General features: G+C 33.3%; 1 protein-coding gene across 4 annotated transcripts in view; it reads left to right on the plus strand.

The window, feature by feature from the left end:
• The window catches only part of ADGRG6 (adhesion G protein-coupled receptor G6), a 197,876-nt gene that overhangs the window by 127,220 nt on the left and 49,070 nt on the right, over window positions 1–21,586 (plus strand). For all 4 annotated transcript variants that reach the window (XM_007484642.3, XM_016428924.2, XM_007484639.3 and 1 more), the window contains 8 exons: window positions 3,797–3,849; window positions 4,658–4,720; window positions 9,087–9,229; window positions 14,605–14,716; window positions 15,497–15,555; window positions 16,430–16,640; window positions 18,515–18,686; window positions 20,562–20,702. In XM_007484642.3, the coding sequence (XP_007484704.2) occupies window positions 3,797–3,849; window positions 4,658–4,720; window positions 9,087–9,229; window positions 14,605–14,716; window positions 15,497–15,555; window positions 16,430–16,640; window positions 18,515–18,686; window positions 20,562–20,702 (954 nt within the window). The remainder of the gene's footprint in view (window positions 1–3,796; window positions 3,850–4,657; window positions 4,721–9,086; window positions 9,230–14,604; window positions 14,717–15,496; window positions 15,556–16,429; window positions 16,641–18,514; window positions 18,687–20,561; window positions 20,703–21,586) is intronic.

The raw sequence follows: 21,586 nt of genomic DNA on the forward strand, positions 1-21,586 counted from the left end.
AAATGAATTTTCCTCTCTCTCTCTCTCTATATATATATATGTAATGTGAATTACTAGAAAAAGGCATTCATGTGCTTCTTTAATTTTAGATGAAATAATAAAAAATTCATTTCTTTGGAATTGATTGGTTATAGCTAATGAAAATGCTAGATATCATTCTCAGAATTGAAGAACATTTGCAATATATTTTAATTGTGGTTTTGTGTGTTTTCATAACTCATATTAGATTATTTTAAAGCCTTCTATCTCACCAGAGAGATTATTTAAAGATCCTGACTTCACTGTATAAAATATTAAATTGGTAAAATGAAAATATACCTGCAATATCTCAATAATTTATTTTCTAATGGAATATAATCAGTAGAAAACATCAGAAAATTATAGCTGAGAATACAAAAATAAAGAAAAACAATTGACCTAAGAAAATACTTTTTTTATATAAATATTGCCTTGTAACAAATATTTTAAAATTAAATCTATATTTACTTCCACCTAAAATTTAGTGAAAAAATGTTTCATTATGAAAAAGACACAAAAATTCAGCCACATAGTACTGGATACTCATCTATATGGTATGATGGAAGACTATATGTGTGCACATATACTTATACTTCTAGGTGTTTATATGTCTATTTAGTTATATGGTACAGAGGAGAAGCATGTATGCTCATATGTTTCTGTGTCTGTGTATATATATGTATATATAAAGATATATGTATATATAAAGATATATGTGTGTATGTGCATATATATCTATACACATATAGATATTTGTGCAAATATATATGTGCATATGTAAACATAATCATACTCCTCTAAACCATATAACATCATGCTCACCATTCTGTGACTGAATTAATATTTTTTTTATTAAGAAGATAATTGTTTCTTTTTACTTTTCTTCTTCTAGAGCTAATCTTCTGAGGTTTTATGTTGATTACAGGTCATTAGTAAATAAATTATTTTGATTTATAGGTATGACTTAATTTCACATGTTTTATACATCACACAATAAAGATCCTCAAAGATAATGAAGAGAGAAGGTCTTAAAGAGTTTAATATTAGTCATGATATTTTCCAAATTTCTTTACTTCTAGGAATATTAACCAGCATTTTCTTTAGCTATTACAAATGTAGATTCAAATAATTTACTTTTTGTTCTAAAAGTTATTTCATTTTAAAAGATTACCCTGTATTTTTCAAGTAATTAGCTAAATATAAAATGTTTACCATATAGTTTTACTTAAAATACATTTTTTATATTCAAACATTGGTGAACAAGACTTTTCCTGATATGATGAAACAAAGAAATCTCTATTAATTTTTTGTTGGGAAGGGGAAATATCATGTGTGATTTTATTGCTCCTATAGAGAAATTCATCACTTGGGTCTTTAGTACTTCCAAGAATGAATTTCCTCTGCTAACATAGATTTGTACCTACTCTGCAAGCTAGTCTTAAAAAGGTCCCTATACTGAGAAATTTCCTAGGATCCCATAGCTTTGTAAAATGATAAATGTATAAAATTAATTAAGTCAAAGGTTGTTCAAAAATTCATTTTCTAAAACAACCCACATATGATAAAAAGCAAATATTGATTTGTCACTAAGAAACATGGGAGAAAAAGGGAAAAGAAACTAGAAACTATTATGTTCCAAAATACTTATAGCAGCTTTCTTTGTGGTGGCAGAAAACTGGAAATTGAGGAGATGGTCATCAAATGGGGAATAGCTAAACAAATTGTGGTTTATGATTGTGATGGAATACTACTGTATCATAAGAATCTGTGAGCAGGCTAATTTAAAAAAATGAAAAGAACTACATGAGATAATGAACAGAGAAATGAGTAGAACCAAGAGAATATTATGTACAACTACATATTTGTTTGCCCCTAGAGAATAAACTGAAAAAATGGAAACATGAAAAATATGAACTATATATACATATCTGTCTACTGGATGTCTCCTATGATTCAGGAAGGGGAGGGAAGTGCTAATCTACTTGGAAATGAATTCTATTTATTTTTTTAAAAAATACATGAAAGAAAAATAAAAGAGAAGATGCAAAGGCAAACTTTTTTCTTTTAAAATCTTTCATTTTGAAGTATTTGTTTTCCAAATAACTGAAAAACTTTTAAAATATTAATTTACTCCATCAAAAGTCAAAAAGTTTTGGATTTAACATATTTTTTAGAAAGTTTCCCTTTAAACAAATTTCAGAAAATGAGTGAAACCAAATCATAATTAGACAAGCTAGAACCTCCCTTTTCCCTAACTTTTTTTGAAATCAGATATCAAAAGGGATAAGAAAAACACATTTAAAAAAACTACGCTATTGTATTCAAATAAAACTGTACTGCATAATCAGAGGAAACAGCTTTTTCTCAGTTTGAACTTGTTTAATTCTAACTGTTTTTTTAAGGCCTGTGAAGCATAGACATGACTTATTCTCCTAGGTTTAGATGAATTTAACTCCTTTAATTAAAAAAAGGGAATAGTGAAGTAAATGTTTCAAGAACTTTTATTTGTTTTGGTTTTTGTAAGTGAAGGCATAAATGTACTTCCTTATATCCCCCTTTTGCAACTCAAGAATAAACCTAATGTCTTTCTTAATGAAAGGCACAACATAAAGAGAAATATTAGAGAGTAGCATGAAATGTCTAATTTCGTGGGGATGGAGAAGGGAACAATACATTTATTTTTTGTTATTTCCCAAATTTTCCATAAGAATCTTAGTGACAAGATATTCTGAGTTAAATGATACTTTATTTTTTGTAAAACTAAGTTTTAAATATTATTTTATTGGTTGGGTAATAGTCTCCAAAGATTGTTTGGTTCATTTGTTACATCTAAAAAGTAGATGTAATAGGATTAGGAACTAAATATAGTAAAATAAATAAATGAATGAATTCTACTTAAAGGGAATAGAGTATTCTCCAGGAATATTAATTTAAATTAGTAGATTACTACTACCTTGCTGATATTATACCCTAAACATCTCTTTTGCATCCTTTATTTTTCCTGATGTATTTTTATTCAATTTTAATAATTATTTTATGACATTTTTTGGCCCTTTTCTTCCATCTTAGTACCAGTTTTGAAACAGAATAGCAGCAAGAACTAGGCTATCTGGTTTAAGTGCCTTGCCCAGGGTCACATAGCTAGGAAATTTTTAAGGCCAGAATATAGGTAGAACATGTTAGAGGGCGGGTCTTTTCAGCTCTAGAGCATTCACCTGGTGCTCTATTCATCCCCTGTGCTATCTAGCTCTCCTTTTCTGACATTTTGTGATCCCTTCTACCCTTTCACTTTCCTGAAGATGGCAGGTAATATGATGTAGATTGTAAATGTGTTATCATATAATAAATATTTCCATGTTCATCATGTTGTGAAAGAAGACACATACTGCATGTACTAGAGAAAAATCCATGGAGGAAATAAAGTGAAGAATGGTATATTTCAATCTGCATCCAGTCTCCTGTGGATAGCCCTTTTCATCATGAGTTCCTTGGAGTTGTCCCAGTCCCCTGAGGTTCAGTGAGAAGTTCACTGAGATGATGGAGAAAGATGAGTGTTTTACTGATGTTTCCTGTTAATGTTCTAAAACCTAAACACTAGTATCACAAAGCAGTTATTTATATAGTCATGGCTGAGTAAATCTATTATTATTTTCCTAATAAGAATTTACCATTTTGAAGAAATTAATCTATTTTAACTGAAAGTTTTTTTCTTAAAAAAAAAAACAAAAACAAAACAACTCAGCCGTTCTCCCTGTAACTATTATGTTGTGTTTTTCAGCTCAACTCGACTTTCCAAAATTGGAATTATACAGTCTATGTGGTCAATATCAGGTAAATGGTAGAATATGCTATTCAGTAGATGAAAAAGCAAGACGCCTTCTTTTAAAGATCTATACCATCTATAATATCTATAATTTGTATAAGACAACATACATGATAAAGCATGTATATCTAAACCTATGTATACATACATCACTAGTCCTGTTAAATATTACTCTGTGTATCCATCCCTCTTCCCAGAAACTTCTGTGGCTCCCCTAAGAGTTAGCTTAGTATAACCAAAAAAACCCACAAAACATTGGACTTAGAACTCAAGGGCCCTGCAGTGCATAAATAACTGCCTTTCCAAGCTTCTGTTCCCTCTTTTATGAAATGGGAATAGGGATACTTTGCCACCTATCTCTTAGCATGAGAGAGAGGCAGCTTAGCATAATGGAGAGAAAGAGCTGGCCTCAGAGTCAGAAAAACTTGATCTCAACTCCTACCTTTCACAAAAACTGATGGAGTGATCCTGAGCAAGTCACTTCTCAGTGCTCCAGGCTACTCTCTACATTGAAGAGTTGGCACAAATCTGAACTGGTGGAGGGAGTTTTCTCAATAGGAATTCCCTAAAACAATTAAATCTTGGGTCCAGTCCCAATATGGATAAGAGTTTTATTAAGAAATTATTCTGAAATTAAATTAAACAATTAACTATAGTAGCTCTCACTTCTTAGCTCTCATCCAGCCCATTAGCTCCATTAGAGGAGGGACTATATTTCATACCTTTTTATATCTGTGACATGCATAGTGCCTTGTACATAGTACTCAATAAATGTTCGTTCATAATTATAATCAGTATATCCTTTTACATTTATAGTCTTCATATGAACACCGGAGAAGAGAAGATAAAAGTCAAAAGAAGTACTGAAGATGATCAAAGGTAACAATATTGTCAGTGTTTTAATTTATATTCTAGATCCTCTACCACAAAATTTAGCCAGTCTCTTATAACTTTTCTTTTTTCATACTTTGTTTAAATCGTAAGGTACTGGGATCTTGAACAAAGATCCTGGGCAATCAGTGATCAGTGTCACTGCAGCCCTTTCCTCACAAAAAGGAAGAATAAATTATTTGACTTTTCAAAAAATCCTAGAGGATCCATTCCTTTCTGATTTCATAGAAGCCAGAGTGATTCCTTTGGCAGTGGTCACATATATAAAAAGATATTATGAATCAGAGAAAAGCTATCTTTAAAACCACTTATTTTATAAGTTCTTGGCCCAATTTTGCTTTCTAAGGTTTACCTTTGAAATAATAGTTTTTTGTTGCTCGTAAGATTCCTTCAAAAGGTCTCTATTAATATGCTTTAATATAAAAACAGTTTAGAAAGTAAATTGATATTGAAGAATAATTTTGACTCTATGCCAAATAAAATGTTATGCTCCAATTCTTATTCAGATTGCATATTTGGTAGTCACTATAAAAGAATATAATGTTCATAATTAAAATATAGTATCAGTTTTCAGGTTACTCCTTCTTTCTCATACCCTCCACCTTTCCCCCCCATCCCTTGCATATTCCAAATGAACTGGTTCAGCTCCTGTACCACATACCTGTAATTTGTTCTGCAGCCTTTCCACATGCTCTTCCCCATGAGAAGATCACTCTCCCTCATCACTTTCTTCTCTTGGAATCTTTAGTTTTTTTCAATGCTCAGCTCAAGGGCCACCTGCTCAGAGAAGTCTTTCTTGATTAACCCAGTGGTTATTGTTGCCCTGCTTCCCAAATATCATATATATATATATATACATATACATATACATGTGTATATACATATATATTACATTATGTATTTTTTCTTTCTTTTTATTTATTTAACATTTTTATTTAGAATATTTTCCCATGGTTATGTGATTCATAATCCCCCCTCTCCCTCACTCTCTCCTCCTCCCTCCCAAAGCTGACAAGAAGTTCCACTGGGTTATACATATATCATTGTTCAAAACACATTTCTATGTTATTCATATTTGCAGCAGAGGGATCCTTTAACATCAAAATCTTAATCACATCCTTATCGCATGACATGATTGAGCATATGTTTTTCTAATGCATTTCTGGTTCCACAGTTCTTTCTCTTGATGGAGATAACATTCTTTCTCCAAAGTTCCTCTGGATTACCCTGGATCATTGCATTGCTGCTAGTAGAGAAGTCCATTACATTCGATTGTGCCACAGTGTATCAGTCTCTGTGTACAATGATCTCCTGGTTCTGCTCCTTTCACTCTGCATCAATTCCTGGAGGTCTTTCCAGTTCATATGGAATTCCTTCAGTTCATTATTCTTTTCAGCACAATAGTATTCCATCACCAACATATACCACAATTTGTTCAGCCATTCCCCAATCAATGGGCACCCCCTCATTATCCAATTTTTGCCACCACAAAGAGCATGGCTAAATCATACATATATATATATATATACATTTATATTAAATTTAACTATCTTTGTACATGTTGTTTGTAGAATGTATTGTCCTTGAGGATAAAGACCACTTCATCCCTGTTGCTGTATTCCCCAGCATATAGCATAGCGCCTAAAACATAGCATCTGTTTAATAGATGGTTATTGATATTGAAAGCAGATAATATTTCATGAAATGTCAAGTACAAATTCACTTTTCAGCACTAGTATCTACTCTTTTCCCCTATGGAGATGGGGCTTTTAATATAACAAGAATGAACACTTATTAGACCGCTATGCTCGATAAGAAGTATTGAAGGCATATAAAAATGGCTGAATTATTGTGTGTGGTATTAGAAAATGTATTTTCAATAATATGGTCTTTCTCTTTTTAAATTTTAAAAGACTCTCAAGAAAAATTAAAATTAAAGATTCATCCAAAGAAAAAATAGGATCCTGAAATTTCATTATGATCTCAAATTTCTAGTTCATGCTAAAATTATCACATAGGCAGTGAAATGTATAAAGCACCTAAGTCCAACCATATTCCTGCCATAAGAGAAACTATCCCAGAGCACTTGAATTTTTTTATTTTATACATGTATCTATCCAACCTATACTACATTCCCAACACAAAATAGTCTTAGGTTTCTTTTTTCAAATTGCCTCAGAAGGACATTAAAATCATTTGAAAAATATTTGAAAGTGGAAAACAGCCAATTATTTTGGTAAATCATGCCAATAAGATTGTCTCATTTTGTTTTTGTTGTTGCTACTGAATTCGAGAGTTATTTTATATTTTAGACACATCCAAAATGATAGTCTGGGTCATTTTTAAAAAATAATCCTTACCTTCAACTTTAGAATCAATACTATAAATTGATTTCAAGGCAGAAGAGTGGTAAGGGCTAGGCAATGGGTGTCAAGTGACTTGCCCAGGGTCACAAAGCTGGGAAGTGTCTGAGGCCAGATTTGGACCTAGGACCTCCCATCTTTAGGTCTGTCTCTCAATCCACTGAGCTATCCAGCTGCCTTCCTAAACTTAGTAAATGCCTGAGGCCATATTTGAACTCATGTCTTTCTGATTTCAGTTCCAACATTATACCCATTGTATCACCCAACTACTTCAGCCTCAACCTTTCTCCCACCTTTTCTTCCTCCCTACTTCCTCCCTCCCTCATTCTCTCTGTATATCTCTCTCTCTTCCACTCTCTCTTTCTCTGTTGCGCATGTGTTTCTGCAGTCCTCTCTGTCTAAATATACATATTTAATATGTATATTTATTTTTATTAAATTAATTTCATTTAGTTAATGTAATTAATTTAATAGATATAGGGAGGTCTATCTATAAAATATTATTTTCATTATATACCAGAGTTATAAAGCTCAAATAAAAATGTATGTAAATCATTTTTAAACTATAAAATATTATGAATGAATGTTTATTATTATCCTAAAGACACATGATTGTGAATATAAAGAACTGTGGATAATAAGTAATACTTAATCTTTAAGTCATCTGTAGGAATAGAGACTGGATCTGTGATTTCATTATTATGGGGAACTCCCTTAGGAATGTAGGTCAGTATCTTCTCTACAATATACAATCTCCAACAATTGCCTAGAGCTCTGAGAGGCGTTAAATAATTTGCCGTGTCACACAGTTATAATGTGTCAGGGGCTAGACTTGAAGAGTAGTTTCCTGGTATGAGATCAGCTCTCTATCCCCTCTACCAGACTGCCTTTCATAGAAACAGTAATATTTCAAATAGTTTTATAAATAGGAGTAACATTCCAATATAAAATCAGGTATCTATTCCTCTGATGAATGTCCAGGCAAAGAAAACTATGGTATTACTTTCTCACCAACAGTTATTCAAAAGAATCTGTAAAGTGTTTATATCCCAAATGGTCTATAAGTTAAATCATAAGGAATATGTTTAAACATGGATTAATTTTTGAATAGATTTCATCTTAAATTTAAAAATTATTAAATTAAATTAAAATAATACTTTTTCTTTATCATTGCTAATGCCCTTTACATTTTTTGGTTTATTGTATTTTTCTGATAGATTTACATCAGCTTCTAAAGGCTATTTTCTAAAGGATTTTGGTCATTACTGCCTAGGACCACATATGACTAAAGGATAAAGTAAATAAAACTCTCCTTTAAACATTTTAACGTATTGCATTTTTGAGCCTACATAGTACATTTATGTGGCAATATGACAACATTTGGTCTCACTGAAGTTGTTTAACTTGTTCAAGCATAGTTATTTACTACCTTGTAACCTTTGGCAAGTCATTAAAATTTTCAGTGCCTCAGTTTCCTCAAATAGAAAATAATGGGATTGAATTAGATTATCTATAAGGTGACTTCCACCTCTAACTACTATGACTTTATGAACTGAATATACCATTAAATGAGTCATCACTTTAAACTTTGAAATCCATGCTCTCTAGGCCTCAAAAGCTTCCAATTTTAGATGTTCTCACATTTGAGGAAAATTAATTTATTTATGTAATGGCATGATCCATGTGTGATTATTAAAACATCATTCAGATATTGTTTCATGACAAAGAATCAAGACCTTTTTGAGAAAGAAAATATTGTAGTAATCATTGTTGACTTAGAGAACCCTTTAAAATAAACCTGTTGATATGTCTTCTACCTCCTGCTAATGCCCAGAGATTATTTTGGATTTTCTTTTTTATTCTTAAAGTTATGTGGAAGAAGCTTATTGGGTGGAGCTTCATTAAATGTACACATTCCCTTGTTTTTTTGCTGGAAAATATTTTATGTTCACCCATTTTTTAATCCCATCATTGAAAATGTTATTTTCCAGGTTGATGATTTGGGCCCTTTTAGTTTATAATGACACCAATAACATCAGCTTGGAAGGCCAACTCATTGAGGAGAAGCTCTTAGGAAGCAATGAATCTTTAGGTGATGGCTTGCGGCTGTATACTGTGAGTGTGAAACAAATTGGTAAGTTGCTTTAAATTAATCTTAGTTTCTGAATATTTAGCTTTTTCTTAGCATCTCTTAAGTCTCTCTGGTATTCTTCTAAGACAAAACCTATACCTAATTGCTCTTTGTACTTAGAAACAAAATCCCTTTGATTGCCATGAATAAGCTAGACAGGGTATCTATGGTTAAGTGAACTCTCAGATATTACTGACTTTCCTTTCTTCCTCAAATTGATTAATTGAAAAATATAGATTAAAAATAATTGAAAAGATAAAATAATATTCAGACGTTTATTTTCTAATGGAATTGTTAACATAAAATTGTAAGAATTTTTGTTGTGGAACCAAAGGTATATGATAGGTCAAAAATACAGTTCTTACAATTTTGAGGAAATCAACAACTTTCTGAGAAGTATGAAAAATCATAAAGATGCATGATCTAGTGGCTTACTGAAAATTCCCACGATAAGGTGTATAGCTTTTATAAGACTTGGACATACTTCATCATGAGTAAATTAACAAAATTACATTATAATTTTAGACCTCATCATATACAACATGAACATCCTAAAAAATAATGTGCAATTTCATGACTTCTCAATTATATCTTTTTTAAAAAATTAAACCCTTCCCTTTTATCTTAGAATTTAAACTAAGACTATTGGTTCCAAGGCAGAAGGACAGGAAGGGATAGGTGGGGCAGGGCAAGTAACTTGCCCAGGGTCACACAACTAGAGAGTGTCTGAGGCAAGATTTGAACTGAAGACCTCCCTTCTCCAGGACTAGATTTCTATCTTCTGAGCCACCTAGCTACCCCTGTCCCTATATCTTTTAAGAGCTCTTGACACAATCAGAATTTCTGGTAATATTTTAAAATAGGTAAATTCACCCAGCAGCCATAAAGATGCTTATACTATTTGTTTTGCTGTGGATGTTGTGTTAAGTTCAAAGATCTAGAGGCAGTGTAGTACAGCAGATAAAGTGTTTGAGTCTGAAAGAACTGCTTTTGACCTTTCCCTCTAAAGGGCTTTGCAATCCGGTGCAAATGACTTGTTCCTTGTAAGCCTCTATTTCTTCATTTTTAAAATAAGCAAGTTAGACTAAATAGCATCTGAAGCTTCAATTTCTGATCCCCTCTGATTGACTACTATACTTTCCATCATGGATGGAACAAAGAATCTTTGTAAATTAGGAATTTCTTATTTAATCTATTTCATACAACTCTACCTAAATATATTGTAGGGAGTCTAAAAGTATACACTTGTTGGTTCTCCAATATAAGATTTCAGAAGCTTCTCAGGGTTTATAATTGTGAATTTGAAGAAATAATACAGAAATAAATACCAAATAACACGAATCTCGTAGAGTCAGTGAATATTGTGAACTAAGGGTCTGATGAAAGAATGGAAAAGTGATTCAGTATAGTAAACATTAAGCACCTACTACACACAAGATATAGCCAGGTCCCAATTAGTGAGAATAATGGATCCAATGAAATGGTTGCATACTTTGCACTGCCTATTTTCCACTGGACTGTAACCAGTTACCATATTTTACATAAATATAGCTTCAAATACTGTGAATTATAACACATTCAACCACTTTAGGGAATTTTGAATTTTATGCTAATCAGGACCTAATTGTAGTTATTAAGCACTGGAGATAAAGGAATGTGACCAAAGATTAGTAAGACATGACTGTTGCTCTCAAAAAACTTGGACTCTATTATAGGAGATGAAGTATTTGTTAAAAAATGTATACAACAATTCATGCAAATCATTATCAGGGAAATTGCATATTGAACTATAATTATTTTCTTTAGCAATATGAAGCAAAAAGCATCAGAGAATTTCACTATCAGACACACTGATGTCTCAACTGCCAAAAATAACAACAAAAAATAAAGATAAAAGGAAAATAAAATCAAACCAAAGGAGTTAGAAAATCCTTTGAGAAAATAGTAGGCAGGCTGTAATATAAATGCTGCATCATGGCTTAAGATAAATACAAAGTCTACAAAGCATTGGTTGCTTCTGGCCTTCTTTGTAACTCTGAGATGTGGATGTTCTGCAGAAATTATGTGATTCTCCTTGAGTTTATATTGTAAGTCATGCCTAATATCAACTATGAAAAGAATTGACAGAAGTAACTTGAGTTTATTCTATTGATTTCTCCTGAAAACATACTTCTAGTTCATCCAGATCCATTCACAAAAATAAAATATGTTCTGTTTAAGGGCTATCCTGATCCTAATAGATTAAATCATACAAACATATATTAAGCAACCCACTTTGACATGTAAGGATCAGGATAACCTGGGCTTGCTAGACGGAGACATTAAATGGGGTAATCTCCAAAAGAGAAGCAAGATTTTGGGTCATAAGGATGGCTGCTCCAAAATTCCAGGAGCATATTGGGACATTGCTGCAAGGATGTTTGATACCTATTTCTGAAAACGACATCAAAAAGAACTTCTATCTGAATAGGAATGTTTTGGACCCTGAAAATGTCAGTAATGTTCATTGAAACAAAAGGTGGGGGTTTATATAACATAAAGTTTTTCCACTCTTCACTCTCAGCAAGACCATACTGTACTCTGTGCCTTTGAGGGGAAATGCTCCTTTTCTTCTCTGATACTTCTTTGACACTCTTCATGTATGTGAACTTGGGTTCCTTATTCTTCCAAAAACTTATCCAACAAGGACTAATATGCAAGTCTCCTGGTTTTCAGTAATTGCTCTTTCCCTTATATGAAATACTTTTGTGTTTGGCAGTTGAGGTATCTTATCAAGGAAAATGAAGATCTAGTACTTTTGGTCTTTTCATTCATGGAGCACATGAGGATAGATACTATATTTATCTTTGAAGAGACTGGACATTCCTCTCCATGTGGTATGTCACTGTGTATGTAGACACATCTCTTTGTTAGACTTATAGGACTCAGCGTATACACCCACATACATAGGTGATGTAGTAGAGAAAATACTGAGTCTTGAGTCAGAAAAAGCTGAGTTTTGTGACAAGGGAATCACTTTAAAAGACTGATATATATTAATTTAAGGTCGCCAAGGAATTCAGCTATGTAATTCCTAAATGAAAACTCAAGTCAGCAGTAAATCTTTTATGGAGTTTAATTACAATAGGAGTAAGAAGGGAATTAGAGATAGAGAGAGAGAAAAAGGGAGAGAAGGGAATAGGGCTTAAATATCCCCTCTGTTTAGGCTGGGCCAAAAGGCCCAAGCCCTTAGATAGCTGGGGCAAAGAAAAAAGATCAGTATACTCACGTGACCAAAATGGAGAAACAGTCTCAGAAGCCCCCACCTTCAGCTTCCTTCAGAGCAAGCTTCTCAGAGCACACTGCAACCACTCCGGCAAACTCCTCAACCACCTCCAGTCTTCCGATCCCCCTCTCTTTAAGGAAAACCTCCAAGTTGCCTCCCCTCCGTTCTCACATCTACCAATCACTGTCCATCAATTTCCCTGTGCCAATGGAGGCTCTAGCTTAACCCAGGACCGCCCAGAGGCTTTGCACATGTCTATTGAAGGTCATATTTTCAAATAATTAAATCTTTGATCCTTTGCTACAGCCCTTTCTAAATTCTGTTAACCTGAGTAGGGTAGAGATTGGAATAATTAAATTTTGATCTAGGCTGCAGCCCTTACTCAATCCTGTTAGGACTGAGTAGGGTGGAGATTGATTCCAAGTATCTCCATTGTATCAATTCCAAAATCAATCATGACTCAAAGAAATTCCTGTTCTATGCTTAAGCATAGGTCAGAGTCCTTTCCATTGTTCAGCAAAGGGTTTCTGTCCTAAAGTAATCTTAAGAAGGGAAGGAGAAGGAACCTCCCATGCCAATGGGATTCACATTCCAATAGTCAAGACCCACTATCAATAGGAAATTTTTCAAATATGAAATTTCCAATGGTGAAATTTCCAACATTTATAAGTCTAAGAAATTTTGAGGTTTACAGTTTGAACGTGTGACCCTGGGCAAATCACTTAATCTCTGTTAGTCTCAATTTCCTTATCTGTAAAATGGATATAAAAAGAGCACCTACTTTTCAGGGTTGTGAAGATCAAATGAGATGACAGTTGTAAAGTGCTTAGCACAGTACCTGGCACATAGAAAATGCTGCCTAGTTGATAATCATATCATCATCATCATCATCATCATCATCATCATCATCATCATCATCATTGTTGTTATTGTTATATACACACATGTAGGAGGTGACACTAATGCCAACACTCTTAACCCACGTTCCATGTTAAGCCAGAATGAGGTATTGACAAGTCATTGAATTGTTCGGTGTGTATATAAACATATATCCTTGCTGTCTTAGAGCAAAAGTAAATCTTCTTTTGTAAAGCAGCAAGGATATGAAATAAGAATAAGGTGGCACTTAGCGCCTCTCATTATCCTCACTCCCCCACCAGGTAGAAACACATCTTTCTGGTGATCAGAGTGGGATGTGATTAATGATATGGTGGTCTGTGTGGTCTTCACAAATTTACTGAGTCTGAGGGACACAACTGTGACTTTTTATGCTTTTAGGGTGACTAGGAAGCGGTATCTAGGAAGCCAAAGCCAATCAAGTTCCCAAGGATAATTTTGTCTTCTTTAGGGAAAGCTGATCTCATTCAAAGGTGGGAAGGAGAAGGAACCCAAGCCTAAGCCATGTTATGAGTGGTTAAGAAAGAAGTTAGGGAAATGCTGGTAAACATTAGTCCAGTACCAGGACATCAGGGTATTGGGCTTATAGAACTCAAAAAGTTGAAAGGATTATAACAGTTATCTCACCTAATTCCGCGATTCAAAAAAGGAGAAATTTAAATTCTAGAGTACTTAACTTTGCCAGAATTACCCAGATAGTCATTGAGCCAGATTTTAAACATGAATTCTCTGGTTCCAATTCTCATGTTCTTTCTTTGGTATCACAACACACCCACTTGCACATTCAGGCACATGTACATGTATTTAAATCCAAACTGCACATGTGTGGGATAACTTAATTTTTATATTTACATTTGTATTTTTTCCTCATGGAAATTTTAAAAGTGTATGCAACTGAGATTATTGATGGAAAAGGAATGCAGTCTAACAAGACAAGGACATGTGCATACACACACACACACTTAATGAGATGAGTTTATGATCTTAGGATAATAATATTGAGCTGGAAGGGACCTTCAAAGCCATTAAGTCCAATCCCCTTATTGTACAGATGAGGAAACTTGAGTCACAAAAATGTTAAGTGCCTGAGGCAGAACTGGAACAGTTCCAGGACCTGTTCCAGATCCAGGTCTTAAAGATGGTAACCTGATTAGAACACTCTTCCTGTTAAATGAATTAATTCAAATGAATCTTATTGTGTTTTTTTCTCACACAGGGACATGTCCAGAAAATGAACACCCTGAAGGGTATAAATGGTCAACCACAAAACCAGCTGTCCAAATACAGCCATGTAAAGGGAAGCCTGGCTATTTTGCATCACGAACTTGGTAAGACATTAACCTTGATTAGCAGTGATAAAACTCACCCTTTGGCTTGGATATACTGCATGTAGGAACCATGAAAATTCACAGAATTTCAGATCTGCAAAGGATTAATTTCTGCTAAACCAAGTAGTAGCAGATAATGCTGCAAGAAAGAACCTAGATACCTGGGGTTTGATGGTTTTTTTAGATGGTAGGATTAAACCATTAAAGTGACAGATCATGGTATCAACACTGATATAAAGACAAAATTGGGGGTGGTGAATTAGGAGAATAGGAATGGACCAGAAGGGGATTAAAGAGCAAATTATGGTGAGTGGCAAACTTGGGGAAAGTGGAAGGAGTGGAAGTAAATATCAAAAAATAGAACTTTGAGATAGGTCAAATTGGGTGAGAATAGTAAGAAGAGAAAGAGTTCACATATAAGGCACTGGGTTTGGATGTCTAGAATTGAGGAATTGGTATAATGGGAGGGGTAGGGTGGAATGGGATGTTAGCAGTAAGGGTGGGGGTTTGCTCATTTGGCAGACCTTTGCAATATAGTACAGTGCAGAGTGTACTAATTGAACTTCCTTACATTGTTATGAAGCTTACGCTTCCATTTTTCAAATGTGCTTAGGATTATTTTTATTGATTATGCCTTTTATCATAAAGCTTTTTATTTAGAAATTAATAGGAAGCTCTAAAAAGCCTTTCTTAATTTCTTTTTAAAGTTCTTTGTTTCACAAGTAGAAAATGTTTTGGTTTACATGAATGTGGATTGAAATATAAACATTTGTTTCTTAGTCATCAGGATACAACAAACAAAACCTACTGGGGAACTCCTGATTTAACAAATTGTGCAGGTAAGTGAATAAGTAGTATTTTTTCTTTTGTTAAACCAATAATGACATTTATTTTTGTTTCCCACCCTGTACCAAAATTATCATATGTTATATTATGTTATGTATAAAAATAAAAAATAAGTGGTAGCACCAAAAAAGGTCATTGTTTTAAATAAATTATTTATTTCCCAGGTCTGTTAGGAAGCTAAATTTGTAATTATCATTAAAAAGGAAGTAGATGTGAAAAGACATTTAACTATTTCTTTAACATTTGAAAGCAGTTCTACTAATATAGAAGAATTATTATCAGAGAGTAGGGGTCAAGGAAATGGGTTTCTTCTCTCTGCAATAAAGACTAGAGCTATGATGTAATTGGTTTTGGGAACTCTCAGGTGAGAAAATTCCTTCTCCTATTGTAGGCCAGCACTTCTTTCTCAACTTTTATTTTTAGTTGCTTAGAATACTAACAGTTGCAGGTATATGGCACAGAGGCAGAACTTGGATCCATTTCTTCCTGGCTTTTAGGTCAGCTATCTAGCTGCCCCATGGTGCCTTATTGTTTTCCCTCAGAGTTTTCCTCAGCCATGCCAGTAGATGAAATGTCTTGTCACTTACCAAATTTTTGTGAGCCTTTTATGAATGTTAAAAGGATATAAAATGAAGCTGAAGACCACATATAAAAAGGACATGCTAAATGTCTAAACTTCAATGTAAGGTCATTCTAGTACATAGTTATCTAACCTATATATTTTTTGCTAATTATCATCTGTCATCATTTCATCATCAAAATGACTCTGTGGGGTGGTTATATTGGCAAGTATCATAACCATATCAGATGGAAAAAATATCTTAAATTCTCATGTGCTCTTTGTTTTTTTTAAATATATATTTTTAGGAATTACAAATGAACTAGCCAATGAACTTCTAAATTTCACTAGTGAAGGACAAACCCTCACCTCAGCCAACATAACCAGTATTGTGGAATACCTCAAAAAAATTGTGAATAATGAAGAAAACATTGATATAACTCTAGGCTCAACTGTAATGACTATATTTTCCAATATCTTAACTAGTTCAGACAATGAACTGCTGGAATCTTCTTCTGAGTAAGTAGTTTTTTTTTCTTCTTCTTTCAGGACTGGGGCAATTAAAGAAATGCTAGTTTGACATAAATTTTAATGATAAGCATAAATCACATGATACCCACCCAACAATATTTCCCTAAAGAGCATGCTTTCTGTAACATGTCAAAAAATCATCCTGTGAGATGTATCTACTTTTCCACTTCAAGGGTTTGTGATTTTATCATGATGTGTGGTGACTCCATGAATGCAGATCAAATCATCCCACACAAAAGTAGCTGGTGTTCATGGGAAACTGGCCAAAACATGTAATAATAATCCCTTTGTCCTGTACCTAGCTTCTCCAGCTTGAACAAAATAACTAAATCTTGTACTGTCTTGTAGTAGCCTTAGGAAAACCAGGATTGGACCTATGCTATGATGAAACATTATAGGAGAATTTTAGTGGAATAAGATACATAGAGTATGAAGGACTAACAAAACCAAGGTGACAATCATTGTCAAGTAAAAAAAAAAGCCTAAATATAATTTTTGTTACTTTAGCAATATTTTCATTTAAAATATTAATCAGATAACTTGGGGAAATTTTGTAATTCTCATACTGTCTAAAAGTAAATATTTTGCAAAAACACAGCCATTACATAGCTTAAGAGTTTAAAAAAACTTATTAATTTTAGGGTCAGCACTATGGATGACTAGAGCAGCGTATTTTGGGAGTAATGTGTTTTTTAAGATTCATTGGACCAAAAATTATGCTTATACCAAGCAGTGTTGTAATTTAGCTCTGCCCCCAACCCTGTAATTTATAGAATTCATCTTGAGATTTTTATTTAGTTAATGATCATTTTTATTTCCTCACAAATGAGTACTTTTTTGTAATAAAAAATAAACCATCGCTTTACATTTAAAATAGGCTTTTCCCCCACCTCAGCTAGCTCTATTGATGAGCTCTGTTGTGAAATAAGTTTCTAAATGCATTCTATCATCTCTTATCCCTATGTTTCCCCAACTCTATTATATTTTAATGTAATAAATAAAACATAGAAACGTTTTAAGGCTAATAATAATTTTTATTATATGTTCCCTGGGAGTATAATTTATACAGCTCTTTAAAAGACTAATATTGGGATTCCCCATGTGTAAGATGGAATTTATATCAGTAGTCTTAAGATTCTACTCCAGGGACTCTGACTGAAGGTCACTGGGGGTATCCCTGGATGCCAGCAGCTCTGTTATAAAAGCCCTTACACACCCCTGGGCAAGTGGCCTGCCTCCATTGTTACACAATGCCCCTGCTCTTCCCGGGTCATCCAGACAGGCAAATAAACACTCCTCAGTAGAACAGAACATACTCATCAAATTAAGTGTTTTGCTAAAAAGAAAATTCTTGGTAAAATTTTTAAGTCACTGCCCATGAATAAGTGCTGATTTCTTCCCTAAATACATTTTGTTTTGATAAAAATAATGCATTCTAAGTGTTGGTGGGATAATAGTCCATCCACAGTTTTACAAAGAGCAGTATACATGTTAAAATAAAAGTAATAGATTCTTTTCTCATTCTTCATGCAAATGTAAAATACTCCAGACTATATTTTATCCCTTGAGATAAACGTTTAAGACAAAGATAGACCAGCATTTGTCCTTATTGATTTAGGATTTACTTGCCTAAAAACAGAGGATTAGACCAGACATTTTTCTCAAGGTCCCATCCATCTCTTGTTGCTGTTATGGGTATGTTTGTTGTGTTTTCAAGATATTAATAGAGGCCATTGAAGATCAACGTCCCAGACTTTTATTTTTTTTAATTGCTTTGCAATATAGTTCCCAGTATATGCAAGTGCCTTGTGCTTACTCTTTAATAATGATAATGATGATAATGGTGTTTTTGATGTTTTTAGGGCTTTAAAAACCATTGATGAGTTGGCCTTTAAGATAAAGCTAAGTAATGAAGTACCTGTGAATATCACAACTAGAAATTTGGCTCTGGGGGTGTCATCTCTGACGCCAGAGACATATGAAGGTTCAACTTTCAGTATTGGGCTTCCAAACAGTAATGATTCATATTTCCAGGTATGAGCTTATGGCATTTATGCCCTTATGAAATACAGATATGTATATATGTTTTGGATATTTACCCTCTTTCCTTTCAAGTTGATAAATATAGCAATTTTGAGCATAAAGACAAAGTAGGATAAGTTCAAAACTTTCTAAAATCATTTAGACATTTTTGATCTGTAGGAAGTAGGATAAAATTGTTGAGTATCCTTCAAAAAAGTTGTGATTTTTAGGCATAAACTTAAGGAAAATTTATTTTTTTTCCTTTGGAAACCTATAACCAAAGGTTGACAACTGGACTAGTACTTAAATTCTCAGTATTCACATGGATTTGTGATCTCTTCAATTTGAGAGTTCTCTCCATTACTTCAGGTCCCAATCTATCCATGCCTATGTAGCCCATGAAACTATTGCTATATTCTCCCCAAAGTTGGTCACAGTGGGTCCAATCAACATGCTAAAGTCCTTCCTCTCTTCCTCCCATAAGTTAAAGAGTGGGAAGTAGAACACTCTGACCATCCACTTGCCATCCCTCACTCTTGCTATTTAACCAGCTAGCTTTGCTATTTTTGTCAGAAAATACTTTGATGACTTCTTTACTCTCACTTTTCTGCCAGGCTGATGCTTATTAATATATTTCAGCTTGTTCATAACCACCATGTGCATTTCCATTACTCTTGATAGGATGGTCATCTTTAGTTCTTTGGAAGGCAGTTCTATTCCAGCTGAACCATTGGAAAAAAATAACTTTCTCTAGGGGGAAAAAGTCAGTCTGGCTTTCCTTTTGATCCCTGTTTCTATGGATTATAAATCCTAAAGATTTAGTACCAGAAAGGAAATTCTTAGACTGTGCAAAAATGACATATAGTGTCTGTGTATAGAGTTGCATGGGAGTATCTGTTTGCTTAATGAATAAAAAACTAGAGGATTGTCCAAAAAGTGGTTTAATTATCTAATATTTCATCTGCAGTTGTTGAGGTCAGTTCTCCCTCTCACAGAAGAGGAGAGTCATCTGTGTAAGTCATATTGTATGATTGTGTTTTTATTATATCAAGGATGAGGATGGGCTAGGCAGACATTCCTACAACAGAGAGGAATGACTAAAGCATATTGAGAGTGGGGCCAGTGGAAGTTCTGATGTGTTCACTTTATGACCACTTTGACACATTTAAACATGGACTTTGCTGTACTGTTTTATAACTGCTGTAACAAAATAGACAACCAGCTATTCTACTAGCATATGGAGAGTAATCTTCTCTTCCCTAAGTGAAGGTATGCATTTAAGACCAAGGAGAAATGTAGGTTTTTATTTTTTTCATTGCCAAAGACAATTCATTCTATTAAGACTATCCCAAAAAGCTAAATGGGAAGTTGACTCTATTGTAATCAGTCCTTCTCTGCCACTTAATCACTGATATAAGTACAGAGTGCTGGAATATAAAAATCATGAAACTTAAACTTTCTTCTTTCCATAGATATTCTTTATTCTTAAACCAGAGTTCTTTTTTTCCTCTTTTCTCCCCCCTGGATATTTTCAAACCACAAATTATTTTACAAAGAATAGGGAAATTTTGATGAATTAATAACTTTGCTTTGAAAGAAGAAAAATCTAATTTTCTTTTTTGAGAATATTTACTAATTTTTGAAGACTTTCCTTTGTTCAAATGAATATAATCAAATCCTGAACATTTAAAAGTATGAAGAGAGACTAGTCTCAGGTCTTTCTCAGGAGAGGCCGTATCCAAATAGATGATAAAGTGAGTATGTTTGTGAAGGGAACAATTGATCTAGGACTTATTTGTGTTTTGGGGGATATCAACAACATTAATCAGACATGCTAAATGATTAAATTATTGCAACTATTTGACTATTCTTTTTGTGTGTCTCTAGATGGACTTTGAGACAGGTCAAGTGAATTCTCTGGCTTCTGTCATTTTGCCCCGAAGTTTACTTATGAATTTAAGTAAAGAAGAATCTGAATCAGTTAGAAGAGCTCAATTTACTTTCTTCAACAAAACTGGACTTTTCCAGGCAAGTATATAATGAATTAATTTTACTTACTCTAAGAAGGCCTTTTACAAAAAAAATTCCATCTCTTAGAGCTAAGTATATTCTAAATGATAGAAAAATAACCTTTTCTCTCTTTTATGGGAGGGGTCATGATTTATTTTTTATTTATGACATATGTAACATAACAATAATATAATACATATGATTTATTATATATAGGTAACAAATCATAATAAATATGCTTATCTAAGGGAAACATTCTTCCATTCAAAAATATTTTATTCTTTTCTCCCCACCCTCCCATCTATCGTCCCTCCCTAGAAGGTAGGTAGTGTGATATAGGTAGTACATATTTTATCATATAATGCATATTTACCTGTTTGTCATGTTATAAAACAAGATACATATAGCTTATACTAGAGAAAAATTTAAGAAGGAAATAAAGAACATAATTGTATTAAATACTTGTCTTAAGACAATTTTCCTCTTGTTAATACAATAAGCTTATTCCAATTAAAACTAGAAGATAATACTAGGTTCAGTACTAGAGGTTACAAGTTAGAAGATATATAAAATATAGATTAAATCATAGAATAAAATACATAATGTATCTTTAAACAGTTTCTTTTCAAGCTAAATATTAGTTTCAATCTTCTCAGAAACAATAAGCAAGGCCTACAGAATTAAAGAAAACTATTCACCAAGTGAGGGGAAAGGATTTTTTTTTTCATTCGGAAGGAAGTAGTGTTTTTATAATGAGCAGCATTCTTGGCTTTAATCAGCCTTCTTATTAGTATTTCAAATGACCTTCTGCTCTTTTACATCCTCAGAATGGGCTGCTATTGTGCTGAGCACACATTACCATTTTTATTGGCATTGTTTCTAGATCCTAGAGAGTAATCTGC

This window comes from Monodelphis domestica, chromosome 2 (assembly GCF_027887165.1).
Source record: "Monodelphis domestica isolate mMonDom1 chromosome 2, mMonDom1.pri, whole genome shotgun sequence".
Lineage (NCBI taxonomy): Eukaryota > Metazoa > Chordata > Mammalia > Didelphimorphia > Didelphidae > Monodelphis > Monodelphis domestica.